This window comes from Boleophthalmus pectinirostris, unplaced genomic scaffold, assembly GCF_026225935.1.
Source record: "Boleophthalmus pectinirostris isolate CB_2022bp ecotype Guang Dong unplaced genomic scaffold, ASM2622593v1 HiC_scaffold_6, whole genome shotgun sequence".
Taxonomy (NCBI): Eukaryota; Metazoa; Chordata; class Actinopteri; order Gobiiformes; family Gobiidae; genus Boleophthalmus; species Boleophthalmus pectinirostris.
The window spans coordinates 14,453,671-14,470,317 of NW_026571447.1; the positions used below are offsets into that span (position 1 = coordinate 14,453,671).

The following is a 16,647-nucleotide window of genomic DNA, read 5'->3' on the forward strand; positions in this document are numbered from 1 at the left end:
GTGTACATGCGCAGTCTGTTGAGTTTGGCGCGCGGGACTTCAGGATTGTGCACACGTTTGCTTGTTGCTGTTGCTCCACTGAAAGTTTGAGTCGACCATCAAAGATTTTTATCCCGTATTACAGCTTTTAGTTACATCACGAGCAAGATGTGGAACCAAGGTAAGCGAGTGCCGACTCAAAGGGCCTCTTGAGACATTACTCTGTTGTTGGATTCGTTGACTAGTGCTAGCCTTAGCTCTCACACTGTTGTATGGAATTGTGATTGTAAATACGAATGCAAACCATAGGTGTAAACTTACATGATTTCTTTTATAATGAGTCTGTTCTAACTGTTTTAGGAGGCTACACAGACACTACCATGGGTGGGGGCTACACTCAGTCTCCAGGAGGCTTTGCGTCACCCTCTTTGTCCCAGGGAGGAGAGAAGAAAGGGGTTAGTAGACATAGTGAACATGTCTAATGCAGATTAAAGGCAGTTTAATAGCGTTAATGGCTAACATCATAACACCTCCTTTCTTGTACAGAGGACCCGTGCCACACAGATCATCCCGTGTACTGTGTCTCAGCTAATGTCTGCCTCTCAAGCTGATGAAGCCTTTAAAGTGGGGGATGTTGAAGTAGCACAGGTTTGTTGTTAACATTATTATTGTTAAGCTGTTAGCATAAAATTAAAAATGACCATTTATCTTCATTTGCAGGTTACCATCGTGGGCATCATTAGAAGCACAGATAAGTCTATGACCAACATCCAATATAAAGTTGATGACATGACAGGTGCACCTATGGATGTGAAACAATGGGTGGACACAGAGGTCAGTACTCTTAATATACTTCAAATACAGTACATGTGTAAAATATACTATTGAAACTATTATTATTTTGTTGTTTTAACAGGATCCCAGTGTGGACAACACAGTACTGCCACCAGGCACATATGTCAAAGTCTCTGGAAATCTGCGCTCATTTCAGGTTTGCATATTAAATTGTTCTCACCATCTATGTCCTAAGTTTATCTCCTTGAAAGTAATGTAGTGTGTCTCTTTGGTCTCAGAACCACAGATCTGTTGTAGCATTCAGTGTCAGACCCCTGGAGGACATGAATGAGATTACGTCACACATGCTGGAGGTTGTCCACGCTCACATGGCACTCTGCAAACCTCAGTCTATGGTCAGACTTGTTTGTTGTATTATTTATGACCGGACACCAACTATACATATGTATTATAAGAATTTGTTTTTCTTTCAGACTAGTGCAGGGGGAATGAATAGCAGCATGGCATCCATGTCTCGAACAAGCATGGGGAACATGGGAAGTATGGGAGGAATGGGTGGAGGTGGAGGCTATCCAGGAGCAAACAACATGGTCAACAATGGGTTAAGTGCAAGTCAGAATCAGGTGAGCTATGACATGGACGCTACGTATTTAACTCAGCAATTGATTGGACAAGTCTTATTATAACCAAGAATATCTTCTAAATTGGTGAATTATTTACTCTAATATACTCTTAAGAATTTTTACAATATACTGTACTGGGACAGTACAGTATATTGCATTGTACAGATTTACTCTATTAGACAAAAAGTAAATTATAGTTTTGTATAGGCCTGTGTCAAGATGCAATTTCCAGACGTTAAATTCTAGGAGCATGTATTCTGTGCATAGTTTTTATTTAAGTGTATTTGCAAATGAACAAAAAAAAAAGATTTGATTAACACATTTTGTGTTTTACATGGAAATGAATATTGTTAAATAGTGCATTTAAATAAACTACTACTTGTTTTTCTCAGGTGTTAAGTTTGATAAGAAGCTGTCCAGATCAACAAGGCATCAGTATTCAAGACATTAAACAGCGACTCAGTGGCATGAGCATCAATATCATTAAGTATGTAATAAATACTTTTTTTTTTTAGCACATACATAGGGCCAGTCTGCCTTTAAGTGTGAACATGCTGTGACAGATGTGCAAAAATAAGTGTGACCCATTACAGTGGGAACAGAAGTGATGCTGCTGCCTGCCAAGTCCAACAAAGAGCAAAATTAGTGATATCACACAATATATTCACACAAATTTTCTAATATGTTTACAGGCAAGCGGTAGAATTCCTGAGCAACGAGGGACACATTTTTTCCACCATTGACGAAGACCACTATAAATCAACAGATAATGATGAATAGACCTGATTTTAAAGCTTGTGTGTACTCACTTGCACTAAAGGTCATGAAGAGGAATTTCTGGGTTTTCAGCTCACACATCCTGTATTAATGGCTGCTTCTGCTATTTTATGATTCCCCCAAAGGGTGCAAAGCATTGACTTTTAACTTGTTCCTTGAACATAAAGCAGTTAATAATTTTACCATGATGAACAGTAAGTACTAGTGTTTATCTTTAGGAAATGACCTTTTGTCAAAATAAAATGTATAAATCTGTTTCTAGAAAAAGTTGGTACATTTAAACAAATACTAATAAAAGTACATGTATGGTGTCACTATCTCCATTTGTAGAGCATTTATTAATACAATAATTATCGCATTTTGCATAAGCAGACCTATAACTGCAATGTCAAACACACATTCATTTTTTAGCACAGTAAATAGCCAGGAACCACATGTTTTCAGGGGTTTCCTGTGTCTCAGTGGTTTTGTTATATATACCGACCCAGCTGACACTTCAGCGATTTTGTTCTTGAAGATGTGATGTTTTCCTCCCAAACAGGTGGTATTGGTGTGAACAACATCTCTTTGGAGTCCATTTGATTACTTGAAGAACTGAACATTTTCTTGTGCTTTCTTTATGACTGTGGCTAATTCATCCACGGTCTCATAGTCATGGTCACTGTCCACATCTGGTTCATTGTTCAATGGCACTGAGGAGGAGAGAATATTGAGAAATATAATTTAATCAAATGTTTTCACAATAGAAGGGGAAATACTTTTTTCACACAATAGACTAACAACTATTTTGAGGAAAAGAGCCTATCTGTGGATTTCTACATTTCTTTTTATTTTCAAAGTTGGATTGGAAAAAATGCACAAGTAAAAAGTGCCTATAAGTGCCCACTGTAAATTAGTCACTTCTAGCTATGTAATTGTACACGCTGCATAAAGGTATATGTGTTACTGTTTAGGCTAGAATACCAGTCACAAACATTGACAAAGCTCTATCTCACTGTTTCTCTACAAACATGGAATCATAGGCCCGAGCTCAGAGGAAATATTAATTATTACAACTTGTATTCTACAACAACTCACCCTTATGTAAAAGATAACCCTGTGTCATGCCAATCACTATTTCATCTCTGCACTGTTTTCACAATATGACCTCTTGTATATAGCTGAGAGAAATATTTGTATTCCAGTATTTATTTCTGTATTTGTATATGTACATTTACATAATCATGCCTTATTTGACACCAGTCTCTTGTTATTTTTGCTTCTTATTTTGAATTTATTATTACCATTTATATTGTTGTCCTTTGTAATTATAATAATAAAAATAAAATTTTGACATGTGAGCTACTGTATCCAAATGAAATTGTGAATCAAGTTTGTTTAAGCCTTACTGACTGCTATACTTTGAGTATATTGAGTACATGTGTATCTTGTAACTTGACACAATTGTCATTCTTTTCACCAGTGAAAAAATAGTTTATTTTTATATATGGATTGTACAGGCAGGAAATTAAGTTAAATTATGACTCACATTTGCTACATGATGCCCCGATATAACCTCATAAAATGCCTGTGTATAATAGAGCTTTGTGTCTGCCTTGCAAACAACTTCCTTTCTGAGTATGCAATAATAGTCTGCTGAGTTTGTAACAAAATGCTGCCTTTACCTTTTTTAATGGAATCTTGCATTTTTACATAGGTGTTTGGCTGTGCTTTCCCCATCATTGTTGCAGTTGCAGGGGATTTGGGTGGAACAGTTGGGGGATGCTCATCTTCTATACCATCCTGCAAGGTTAGAGGAAGTTGTATTATGTTTGACTTTTTTTATTAAGTTGTGCACAGAAAAAGGGAAGCTTGTGGTCGCTAGTGTATTTACTATGACAATTATATGAGACATTTTTGCTATTAACTTTAGATACTTACCGGCACAGGAGGGGCCGGTGGTCTCTTTTTCCAATTTACAGTTAAATCAGTGAGCTCTTTACACGGGACAGTGTCAGCTTTACTTTTGGATTTCTTCTTGGACTTTTTGGTGGATTTTGAAGAAGAGACATCCCTTTTTGGTGGCCGAGGTGGCGGGGCTACGTCAGATGTGGCTTGTTTTCGAAACTCATAAAGAAAGTCATCTGTTATTTCTGTTACAGTTTCAACACGGCATTTTGGAGGTTGATCTTTTGGCCAAGGTAGAGATTCGTCGGTAAAATATACAGACATTGAAAGCCATTTGGATGGAATATCAAAACATTTATCAGGGCAGTTTAGAAAGCTTGCCTGGATTACGGGCTCTACCATGGCTGCCTCTATTCTGAGATTAGATGCTGCTAGTGGGTCACTTTCAAGTTCAGGATCTTTTGTTACCACTTTAACATCCAGTGGCAGGCTAAATTCCTTCCCCAAGTCTTTCAATTTGTACTTTTTGTTATCAGCCAGCACCTCCACAAAATGACCCTGCATATACATTGGCAAATACATCTCCTCCTTGTCAAGTCTGTCAGCTTCTTCCTCTTCCTCATCATCTTCATCAGCTTTTCGATAGCATAGAAGTGCCTCAACTGTTTGCTTTTCTTTGGTATCCTTTGCATTTGGGAGCTCCATTCTTTCACAGCGCACAATCTCAAGCTGTTCACCCACACTCAAAGCTGGTACACCCTCTTCCTCAATTTCCTCACAGTTCCTCGTCACATTCACCTTTAACCCAGGCGCATTTACCGACGCGGCATACACCTCATAGACAGAGCTGAATTCTCGCGGTCTTCTTTTAAGTCGACCGCCGTAATGTTGTGACACTAAGAAGTACTGCTGTGTCTTCCGGCTCTTTAAGTTGGAAATTAGAACCAAAGCAGCTGAACCTTTTTTGTGGAAAATCACTTTGTTTTGTGTTTTAAGTCCAGCTAACCAGTTGCACTTGAACATGGCGCGACATCCAGGGCCTTCTAGTATTTCCAACACAGCGGGGAACTTCTCATCTGGTTGGGAGAGGATCTCTGTCAGACTCAGGGGGGTAACAAAATCTGCTTTGCAATTCTCTGTGACGTCAATGACATCAACCTCTAAGCTTGATGGAAACTTCAGTACATTTTTTCTTACTGCGGGGGAAAAAGAAAGCAAAAAAGAAATGAATGAAAATAGTTACTTCTGCATCACACTTCCTTTACACATCATACATGAGTAAACTTAACACGTTTTATATTTTCATATTTTACATATGTGTACATATGCAAAACAAATGTCAAAAAGTAAAAACAAAATACTTCCTTTGTCTCTTTCTCTCTCGGGTAATGTGAAAATGTGACATAGGCCAACCCATAATTTCTTGTCTAATGTACAATATCAAATTTTTTTTATTATTATTTTTTTTTATGTTGAATACAACATGTAGCAGCAGACAAGGTAATATTAATTGACAGTGCAGAAGAGTGTAAATTTCTTGATTTGACCCTCTTCAATACAAATGGTAAATAAACTAAACTAACCTAAACTAACCTAGTTGTAATTACTGTAATTATATTTATGTTGGGTTTGCCGTAAATATGGTCCTATTTATCTCATTCTTTATATAAAGGCAGTGGTTCATAGGTGGAGCATTTATCCACTCCAGTGAAGGTTAGCAGTTGCCTGGCAATCCCCAGTCCCACCACTATATTTCTGTCTGTAAGCACCTCTGTCTATTCACCTTGCTTCCAATTCATTTCTGTGGCAGTAATAATATTGATGATTGTGCAGTGAAAAAAGGACCATTATACAGGTTGTTGTTCTTATTGTGCTAAAACAATGACTTGATGCAAGAGAAGTAACTGAGAATTAACCAATTTCACAATGTAATGCTTTAGGTCATGTTAGAATGGTGTTACCTTCTCAAAAACACAGCTGGAGCTGTGTTTTGTTTCATTCATACATTTGAGTAACCCATTATTATTAGTCTGTTTACATTTCCAAGGCTCAAAACCTTGTGATATTGTTGTGTTTAATTGACCTCCATTAGCTGTCAGCTATTTTTCCTGGAAACCTATGTTGCATATTTTGCATATACCATTTATGTTTAGTTTAATAGAGGTTGGCAGTTCCATAGCTGAAATCACCCAAATGATTCTAGTGTATTACCTCTTAACATCACAAGATGAAACAGAGTGTTTTCAGTTTGAGAGAAGAACCTAAATATACAGTGTGTGTGTATTAAGCATGTGTGAATGAAACAAAACACAACTTCAGGTATGGTTCTGAAACATTATAGCTTAGAAAATAGCATAATATGGCCTCTTTAAGTACGAGAGGTTGCTTACAGGTCATGATGGCATGGATCTGGTACACCGGACTAAACAGAAGAGGCTGCTGGAGCTTAGTTGTGTTGGCAAAGCGAAACCTCCGGCTCCGTAGACTGGAAGAAGTCATGATCTCACTCAAAGAAAAGCACTCATCGCTCTCACACTCGTAGAACTCCCCTTTAGTGGAGAGAGGGATGCAGACCTCCGCTGACGCATCCTGTTGTCCTCGAATGAAGCAACGGACACACATGTTCCCATCGTCCAATTTCTCAAAGCACCGTACAGTTAATTCTTTCCCTGGACTCAGTGTGAAGTCACCCATTTTGATCTTGGTTCGGCTGGTAAAGGTGAATGGAAGACTGGACTCCAAACCTATAGGCCTCAGCTTCATCATCTCATCCACTGTGTTATATGGCATTGGCTCTGGGATCACCTTGAATAAACCTAAGAAAAGAATGCACGAGCTAACAATATGCAGTACAAAAACATTTAAGTAGTAGTTAAGTGGTAGTTAACTTATACCAACCTGTGTGGTGTATTGGTAGCTCAAACTTGTCATTGTTGCTTACGTATTCACAACTAACTGACTGAAGTTCTATGGCAATGATCTTTATGAGATCCCCTGTCGAAAAGCACACTTCGCTCCCAGATATTTCATATACTGAACCTAAATGAGAAAAAAATAGATATAATATTATATATATATATATATATATATATATATATATATATATATATATATATATATATATATATATATATATATATATATATATATATATATATATATGTACACACACACACATTTTTATTATATCAGCATTAAATCAACCACTTTACAACAGGCCACAACCTTGGAAACTGTTGGCCATCTGTTTGTCTACATATTTCCTATTAGTAAGATAGGAAATAATGTTTTTGATTTTATCTGTTTTATTTACTTAGCAAAGCAAAATTAGAGCTAATCATTGAAGGAAAGGTGAATAGACAGGCCCCCGTATAAGAACAATAGGAACACAGGCTCAGCATTCTTAAATATATATGGCCTACTATCAGAAAAACATGAAAATGGAAGTTACAATTCAAATAAATATTATAACTGACCTTGGAAGTAGACCCCAGAGCACACCTGTAGTACTCTAGGCAAACAGTTCTCATCCAAAGACGCACAGTATTCTTGAAGTGGCAAGGTTATGTCTGCCATCACTGCTGCTGCATGAACGTGCTGCAGACTACACAAAAATGAAGGCATGCAGCAAATGACATTCGCAGTAGGGGCGGTTTCTGTCGAAACCACAACACTGAATAAGGAAGTCACAGGAGCAGTTTGCATATTGCCTGTATTCATAGAAATTGTATAATGAGAACTCAAATTGAAAGCTTGTGTAGGCTCATGCTGCTAAAAGGAAATATAAAGATAGTAGCTAGTATATGTAGGTGAACTGTCAGACTGAACAATACAGGCTTTCTGTTTCTTTGTTCTTAAATACTTAATATACTTAAAGCTACCATTTGGAATTAGATTGACCGACTCAGCTCTGTTGTATTCTCACATAACACCACTGGATGCTATCAGTGTTACTTCTGTCTGATAATGTGCCAGCTTTGCCCTGACAAAAGAAGACCACAGAGCTATTTCTCAATCCACCTACCTGTGCAGACTTGTAAAACCTATAATCATGTGTAATTTAGGCTCAGATATTAAACTAAACTATGATGAAAAGGGCTGATGTGTTATAGTAATGGTATATTTTGGATGAGTTTGGTGAGTTAAATAAATTTGGATTTATTATTGGCTTTTATTACTGCCATGTGAACTTTATCTTATGTAATGTCAGTAAATCCTGAGAGGCCTGTGTGTGTGTGTGTTTCTGAACTCCTCAAGTCTCTGAGTCTGCTCCCACAAGTCTGTACCTGGAAGTACACAAGTATGGAGTCTGCATACTGGGAATTAAGAAACAGCTCAGGTGAGCCAGAGCAGAGGCCAAGGGAGGGGGTGAGGGGACAAGTTTAACATATGCCATCAACTGGTAACAAAAAATGAAATAAACTTACATATATACGCAGAATTGAGCTCACTCGTGGCTTTGAGTGTAATATGCCTATAATATGAAATAAAATATGTCCCCAACCCACAGATACATAATTAACTTATCTGAAAAAAAAATCAAACAAAAAGCTGCAAAACCCACATCACTTTCCACACTGCAAACACTTGCTCACCTGCAGAGTACAGGTGGTTCCCCCAATGTCCAAGCTTCATCTTTGGCCCAGATTTGAACCAAATTGGCAGCTTTGCTTTGACCCACAATCAAAAAGAATGACAGGCCTTATCAACGAGCCTCAAACAAAGCAATGCCAGTGCTCAGCCAGCAGGGATCCCTCATATTTGGGTCTTAAATAGTTTGTATTATGGCAAAATATGGTCCATATGTGGGTCAAATGTAGCCTAATATAAACCATATGATTCAACATACTACAGGGATAAAAGTAAGAATAGGCCACAACACCCCCAGGACCTGTAGCCTACCTGCACTGTGCCAGATACAAATAGGCTACATGTCTCAGGTCTGGGGCTCTTATGGACTTCCTGTGTGGGTGACCACTAGTATATTTTCCTTTGACCTAGTGCCACAACCAAAATACAGCCCTTCGTACTCAAATCCGCACTAAGCACTAATTCATTCACAACACTAAAGTTGATTAAAAAATTTCAAACACAGATAAATGATTAAAACTGGGCCTGCATCTAAAATACATGTGGCAACAGCAAGTACGAGCATTGGAGTAGAGCCGCTGCTCCTCCATGTCGGGAGGACCCAGTTGAGGTGGCTCAGGCATCTGTTCTGGATGCCTCCTGGGCGCCTCCCTCAGGAGGTGTTCCGGGCATGTCCCACCGGGAGGAGGCCCCGGGGAAGACCCAGGACATGTCTCTCGGCTGGCCTGGGAATGAATCGGGGTCCCCCTGGAGGAGCTGGAGGACGTGTCTGGGGTGAAGGAAGTCTGGGAGTCCCTGCTTAGACTGCTACCCCCACAAACCGGCCCCGGATAAGCGGAAGAAAATGGATGGATGAATTTAAGTACAAGCATTAATAAAGGATGACAATCATAAGCCTCTTGAAATATAGGGTATTAACCAAAGGAAATATTATTTAGCAAAATGTAGTTATGTATTTCAGCATAACATAGTGAGATAAATTAGCTGTCTACCCAATGTGACTGAAATGTGACCCCTGTGTTTATTTATTTATTAAAAATAATGACCAACTACATTACCCAGTTTTCCGAGTTTTGACGATTTCCCGTAATGCATTTCGGCACCGAGAACATGAAGCAAGATGGCGACTAAAACAAGTAAAGAGAGCGCTCCTCCCTTTGATTGTCCATCGTGGTAAGAAAATCTACAAACTGGAGTTTCCAAAGTTTGCATTGAAAGCACAATTAAACGGAAAAATGCTACTTGCACTTCTACGGTTGATGATAAACATGATTATCTCACGAGTGTACCTCACGGCTGCAGGTTACGTTAGCATCGTTGCATCCTCCACGCTCATCATGTAGCCTACACATACAAGTTCCTACCACAGTTCCTTCTAAATCTTTACGAAGCTAAATGCACAACAATTCTGCGTAGCTATTTTATATACGTCTGAAAGTTTAAACATCCTGTTTGCGATCTGAAGTAGGTTACTTGCTAGCAGCCAGTGTGTCGCCTTAAGCAAGTCTCTTGTCAAACTAGTAGTCCTTTTTAATACTTTAATGCATATACGCGTCAGGAATACCTGATCCGATTCGTATCTTGTTGATTTCAGGGCAGGGAAGCCACCGGCGGGACTTCATCTAGACGTGATGAAGGGAGACAAACTAGTAGAGGTAAGTCCAATTGGATATCCATTGCTTTCGAATATAACTACAACTGCTGCTGAAAATAATAACGCCTCACACTTGTAATGTGCTTTACAGGCTTGTTAAAGCCTCTCTAAGTGCTACACTGTAGTCATTATTCATTCACTCCACACTTGGTGACGGTAACCTACTAATGTAGCCGGAGTTACCCACGGACAGACTGATAGAAGCGAGACTGTCACTGACTTAATATGGAAAGTGAAATTTAATGCATGTTGAAAAAGCACCCGATACTAGCCTGACAGCCCAGTAACCCTCACCAGGGTTTTTAAATGGCTGCTTGGGTTTGAACGGTGCAAAAATATATGATCAGCCATGAGATTTAAGCTTTTCAGTGAAAGGCAACACTGTGAGGTTATTACTCAGAGGCACATATGTTTTACTTTAAGTGAAAGTGTTTTTTTTTTTTATTTAGTTTTTGCCTTTGTAGATTCTGAAACTTTGTCTCTTTACAGAAACTAATTATAGATGAGAAGAAATACTACCTGTTTGGGAGGAACCCCGACTGGTGTGACTTCACTATTGACCACCAATCCTGTTCACGTGTTCATGCTGCATTGGTCTACCACAAACATCTAAAAAGGGTCTTCTTGATAGACTTGAATAGCAGTAAGCACACAGTTAGATGTATATGTATATCTATGTATACATAACAAAACTGTTCTGTCATAAAGATAATTTACATAGGCCTATACACTAATGTTGTGCATATGATGCTTATGTTTTGTTTTTACATTTCAGCACATGGTACATTTCTTGGACATATCCGTTTAGAGGCTCACAAGCCACAGCAAGTTCCCATAGACTCAACAATTTCTTTTGGGGCCTCAACAAGAACTTACACCATTAGAGAGAAGCCCCAAACCCAGGGGGCTCCAGGCACTGGGGATCTCAAGGCAGGAGATGATGAGGAACTCAAAGGGCTTTTGGGACTGCCTGAGGAAGAGACTGAGCTGGAGGTAACATTTTTAGACTGGCATTAGTTATGTAAACCCTATGTAAAGCAGCAGTGTGGCTAGCACTCCCCGGTCGCCCGGGCCTTTCTGTGTGGAGTTTGCATGTTTCTTCCCGTGTCTGGATGGATTTCCTCCGGGCGCTCCGGTTTCCCCCGTCAACCCAAAACATGTGTTACGTCCCCTTTGCTAGGGGAGAAAGGGAAGTAACAAGAAAACCAGGATGTTAAAGGTTTAACTAAAAATTGTGCATTTATTATTTACAGTGTAAGGGAAGACAAACAAAAAAACAGGCAATTAAGGTGAAAAATAAATAGGAGTTAAACAAAATAATCTAATAAACTAAAGAGCCCTAACTAGATACAAGGTACCAAATCTACTCAAGATGTACTGCGAACAAAAAACAAAGGTGTCTCAACGAACTAAACGAGGCAAAAGCCGGCAATATAACACAAAGAGACAACCCAACATCAAACAAAAGTGGCGAGCTGGCCGCAGTGATCCAGCCGCCTCGAGCAGGCGGAAGATGGTCCCTTTTCAATCCCCCGCTATCACAGGTGTCATCCGCGGATTGGTGGAAGCGCAGGGATGAACGGCCAATCGCTGACGCGCTGCGACGCCAGCCTCCGTCCCACGTCGGGTACTCCCGCGCATCCGGGTCCAGGGCTCGCGGACCGGGAGCATCATGCGTAGACAAAAGCAATTAAAGAAGAACGGGAGTACTTTAAACAAATATCACAGGGCCGGGGCCCGTAACACATGCTACATAGGTCTCCATGAACAGTTGATAGTCTAGGTCAGTTAAATACAATCAATTCAATCATTGTGTGTCCTTAGGCAAGACACTTCACCCACATTGCCTAGTATGAAAGCGGTGTGTGTGTGAGTGATGGTGGTGGTCGGAGGGACCGATGGCGCCGATTAGCATGGCAGCCGTGCTTCTGTCAGTGTGGCTACAATAGTAGCTTACCATCACCAGGGTATAGTGAATGAATGAATGCTGAATGAATAATGTTGAATAATGCTTTGTAAAGCATCTTTGGGGACAGAAAATGTCTGCTATATAAATAAAGACTTACTTACTTTAATGGTCACTCTTGGAACGTTGTCAAGAAGACACACCCTGTCACATCTTGTCACACCCTGGTTTTAAGTGTTCTGGGTCGGTGTGTTTGCAGTCGAATAATGAGCATTCTGTGGGAACAAGGAGTGAACCAGCAGTGAAGTAAACAAAACTAAATCTAGCAGACTTTGGGGCTGGATCACAGCTTATTACTTTGTACAGCTGTAAAAGAGTATTGTTTTGGTCTTTTATGTGCTAAACCTGTGGGCATATTTTTATAGTGGGCTTGATTTCATTTTATGCTTAATTTTGTTCAGAATTTGACGGAGTTCAACACGGCACACAACAAGCGCATTTCTTTACTGACCATTGAAGAAGGCAACCTGGAGATTCAGAGGCCCAAGAGGAAACGAAAAAGCTCTAGAGTCACATTTTGTGATGAGGATTCTATTATTAACCCAGGTATGTATTATATTTAGACATAATGCACTCACTTCCACATTGTATAAATCTTTAAAATTTATTTTATTATTTCTGCAGAGGATATTGATCCGTCAGTTGGACGCTTCAGAAATATGGTACAGACAGCTGTGGTTCCAGTGAAGGTACATAATAACAAATAATGGTTGTGATCTTTTAAGCATTAACCTTACATTTTAAAATTATGATTATTATGATTTTGTCTGGATAAACAAGTGGTTTCATTAATGCATTAGAAATTAAAGGTCATATATTATGCAAAATTGACTCTTGTGAGCTTTAAGTCCTGTTGTAATTCTTTTACCTCCTCAAAAACAAACCTGAAGCTGTATTTTGTTTCATTCACACATTTTTGAGTAACCCTTTATTTTTAGTCTGTCTAGTCAGCTCAGAATGCTCTGATAAACCTTATGGTGCCACGAAGTTTAATTTTCAAGTTGAAAATTACCTTTTTGCCTTTAGTAATACAGTGGAGCACTTGTATTCATCACATGACTTCATAAGGTGTCGTTTGAGGGAATATGCAGAATTTGTGTGTTAAACCTGTGTGACTTAAACAAAATGCAACTCTGGGTATATTTTTGATGAGAAAATTACATAACATAGATCATCTTAATATACTATGGACCCTTTAAAATTAATTAATTACCCTATAATTTTTTATTTATTTTTTTCTTTTTAAACAGAAACGGAGATCGGAAGGTCAGAACACTCTCGGCCTTGATGACGTGACATCCAAACGTATGCATGGCTACAGTTTTGCTGGTGGTCTTTATGGGGACTTACCTCCCACCAGCCATGAAAACCACCCAACTGGCGGTCCAGGAGGTGTAGCCATGCATGGAGGACTTCCCTTCCCCAACCCAGCGCCTGAAGTGAACCTAGCCCCAGAGCCTCCACAGCCCCCCGTCACACTCAACCCTACCCCCGTTACTGCCCCCTATTTACCCGAGGCACACAACGAGCCCCGCAAAAAGAAGTATGCCAAAGAAGCTTGGCCGGGCAAGAAACCCACTCCATCACTACTTATATAAGGACGTGGACAGGGCTGCTGACTCTCAGGTTACCAGGAGGCGTACCAGGGACTATGGCCTGGCACATGATCTGTTTGAATTGTTTAGTTTGATGGTTTTAATACTCATTGTTATTACTAAAATGCAATTGATTGGCAGATATTGTTTGGGGGGAAAAAATAAGACAGCAGTTGCAAAGTCATATAAACTGGTATGTTCTTGTGGCTGTTTATGTAGTTATTATGAATGAAAAGTGCTTTTAGTGGCACCCAATTACAGACAACAAAATGAGTCAGTGAGTTACATTTATGTGTCACGTGGTTTGTTTTTTCTACTGAACATATTTTGACCTTTCACTTCTTTTAATGTTTTGATAATGCTACTAAAATAGTATTACATACATATTTTTTTACAAACATTACATGAGTGAGCAGTGACAAATATTAAAATCTTTTCCAATTGTAATGATTATTTCTATTTCAACACCCCATTGTTTCTAAGCTGTTTGATGCAAGACTGAAAAGTATTACTGAAAAGTACATGGTCACTTCAACCATTTCAACCTAATACAGTTCATTTTAAGAACCTTAAACATCTGGTGTCCCCACAAGAGGGCAGCCTTTGCCTTTGTCAATTTTTTCGTAGGTCTGATTTGATGCACCCATAAAAAATCTATTTGTGACTGTTAGTTACTGATACAAATGTAAGACCACAATTTGTGCACAATATTTATTTCAAATGAAAGACCTTTACTTTTATTTGTTTGTCCAAGAATAGCTGTAGATTTCTTTAATGTCAGATTCAGTTGGACTTTTAATACAATATTACTTTACCATAGTGATGTTTGTTTTGTAAAAAAAAAAAAAAAAAAATTTCTGTAATAAAATAGTAATACATTAGTGCTTTTAGCATTTCTTAGATATGCTATGTCTTTAAACGTACAGTGTGGCGTGTAATAGTCCACTTCACAAATTAACTTTGCATAATCTTTCATTACTCTACAAGAATTATTATATTGTTACATTTCAGTAAAGCTCTTTTAATGTTACCAAATTAGCCTTTGTTGCAAATGAGAAAATTTAATTGTTCTGTTCTAGTTGCTCTAAAACCATGAAAGAAGGACTGTCAGATGTTTCTTAACATGAAACAAGACAAACTCAGGCCTTCTGTTATATATTTACAGAATATGTACCATAATGCAGAAACCTCTTTGCAAGTGTAAATGAGTTACGGAATAAGCTCAGAACTGGCTCAAGAAGTTAAAGTACGCCTTCACACATAAGCAGTAAACATGAGGGTTATATCACCTTAACCTCTGTGAGACTACATAAACCACATATTTTACACTGTGGCTATCAACCATAATCTTATTAAAGTTAATATTTTACAAGTTTATATAATCCCACTGGTTGACCTATAATTTTCATAATGTAGAAAGATAAAGTGATCAGTGTTCTCAGCTTTGTGCACCACAACAGTGACACAAGACTGATTGCACAAGACTACAGATGGTCAAATATGGCCTGCAAGCTTATTTTTCTTGGCCCCCAGCTTTATCCTGGGAAGAACAATTTACTGTTGGTTTTAAATTCTGAACCATTATAACTATGGATGCACTGATACTGATACTGGTATTGAATATTGGTGTGGATAAATTTGCAGGATTGGGTATCGGCTCAATATTGATTAATTCGATATTCTAGTTCCTTGCTGATATTGTCCTACAATGTTTGAACTTTTATTCAAACAAAGCTGTTGAGTAGTTATTTGAAGGATAAATAACAGTTGCATAACACAGTTGGATCTCTTCTGCAATAAGTTAACTGTGTTTTAAAGTAATAAACACAATTTTCCGTCCTTACATTTGTATCGGTTAATATCGGGAATTGATATCAGTATCTGAACTGAAAAGGCTGGATTGGCGCATTTCTAATTATAACTTAAATAGCCACCCATTTTGATGTGAGTCAGACCTGAGGGTTTTAGACTAAAGACACTTTAAAAGTACAGATAAACACTACTTTTTCATTGATTCACAGCATTGATGACTAAAGGTATGCAAAAATATTGAAATACTGGTATATCGTATCGCTTTATGTGATGATATAGTATCGATATAGTGGGATGCTGTATTGATACATTGCCGGGAGTATTTTTGGTATATTTCACTCAGTTATTTTGTTACTGCACTACAGTTTTGTTGCTTTGAGAAAGGAAATTCGTTTATGCAACACATTTGAAATATTCACTGTTTTGATGAGTGAAATGGGTGTATTTCATGAACTTTGCACAAGAAGTGGTTTAACAAAACTTTTGGTATCACAGTCATCATTTAGCCATTATTTTTATTGAACCGTATTGAATCAATTTGAAATATATTGTATTGAATCGAAAATGCACTGTATTGAGATTTGTATTGTATTGTGGCCTTTGTATCGAGATATGTATCATATCGTGGTCTAGCTATCAAGGAATGTATCGTACAGGCAACTTCTTAATGATACCTAGCCCTACTGATGACCAGTTAACAGTACTGGCTCTCCACATGGTCTATGTTTCTGTATGTGACCTTCCATGAAAACAGTTTGGAAATGTATATGTAAAGCATACAGAAAATCACTCTAATTCTTAATAGTTATTCACTGTGCTCCCAAGATGTTCAGTGCACTTTTGTCAGGGAATTTACCCCGACCTCAAATATTAAAGAACACGCCAGGGACACAGTGGTTCGTTTTACTTGGGCAAGGAGTAGGAGAGAGCTCTGCCTGTCTCATCCTAACTGAAGCTCTCTTCTCTCCA

The 16,647-nt window shown here is 38.5% G+C and overlaps 3 protein-coding genes and 1 non-coding gene across 4 annotated transcripts; 3 read left to right on the forward strand and 1 right to left on the reverse strand.

Moving 5' to 3' along the window:
• rpa2 (replication protein A2) lies at positions 1–2,491 on the forward strand. The gene is made up of 9 exons (XM_020940322.2): positions 1–160; positions 340–434; positions 526–627; positions 700–813; positions 896–970; positions 1,053–1,169; positions 1,248–1,397; positions 1,790–1,884; positions 2,090–2,491. Exons 1-9 carry the CDS (start codon positions 148–150, stop codon positions 2,175–2,177), a joined length of 849 nt encoding a protein of 282 aa, XP_020795981.1. The 5' UTR covers positions 1–147; the 3' UTR covers positions 2,178–2,491.
• On the reverse strand, positions 2,479–7,665 carry themis2 (thymocyte selection associated family member 2). Its single transcript, XM_020940321.2, has 6 exons — positions 7,538–7,665; positions 6,960–7,100; positions 6,452–6,877; positions 4,095–5,257; positions 3,839–3,956; positions 2,479–2,866 (listed from the first exon to the last, which is right to left on the reverse strand). The coding sequence occupies exons 1-6, from the start codon at positions 7,635–7,637 to the stop codon at positions 2,757–2,759; spliced, it is 2,058 nt and encodes a 685-aa protein (XP_020795980.2). The 5' UTR covers positions 7,638–7,665; the 3' UTR covers positions 2,479–2,756.
• A 2,044-nt stretch (positions 7,666–9,709) lies between these two features.
• ppp1r8b (protein phosphatase 1, regulatory subunit 8b) lies at positions 9,710–14,685 on the forward strand. Its single transcript, XM_020940407.2, has 7 exons — positions 9,710–9,824; positions 10,246–10,306; positions 10,795–10,948; positions 11,081–11,298; positions 12,673–12,817; positions 12,896–12,960; positions 13,522–14,685. The coding sequence occupies exons 1-7, from the start codon at positions 9,772–9,774 to the stop codon at positions 13,867–13,869; spliced, it is 1,044 nt and encodes a 347-aa protein (XP_020796066.1). The 5' UTR covers positions 9,710–9,771; the 3' UTR covers positions 13,870–14,685.
• On the forward strand, positions 10,561–10,715 carry LOC129411947 (small Cajal body-specific RNA 1). Its single transcript, XR_008633511.1, has one exon. It is a non-coding gene; the product is annotated as a small Cajal body-specific RNA 1 (non-coding RNA).
• Positions 14,686–16,647: the final 1,962 nt, after the last annotated feature.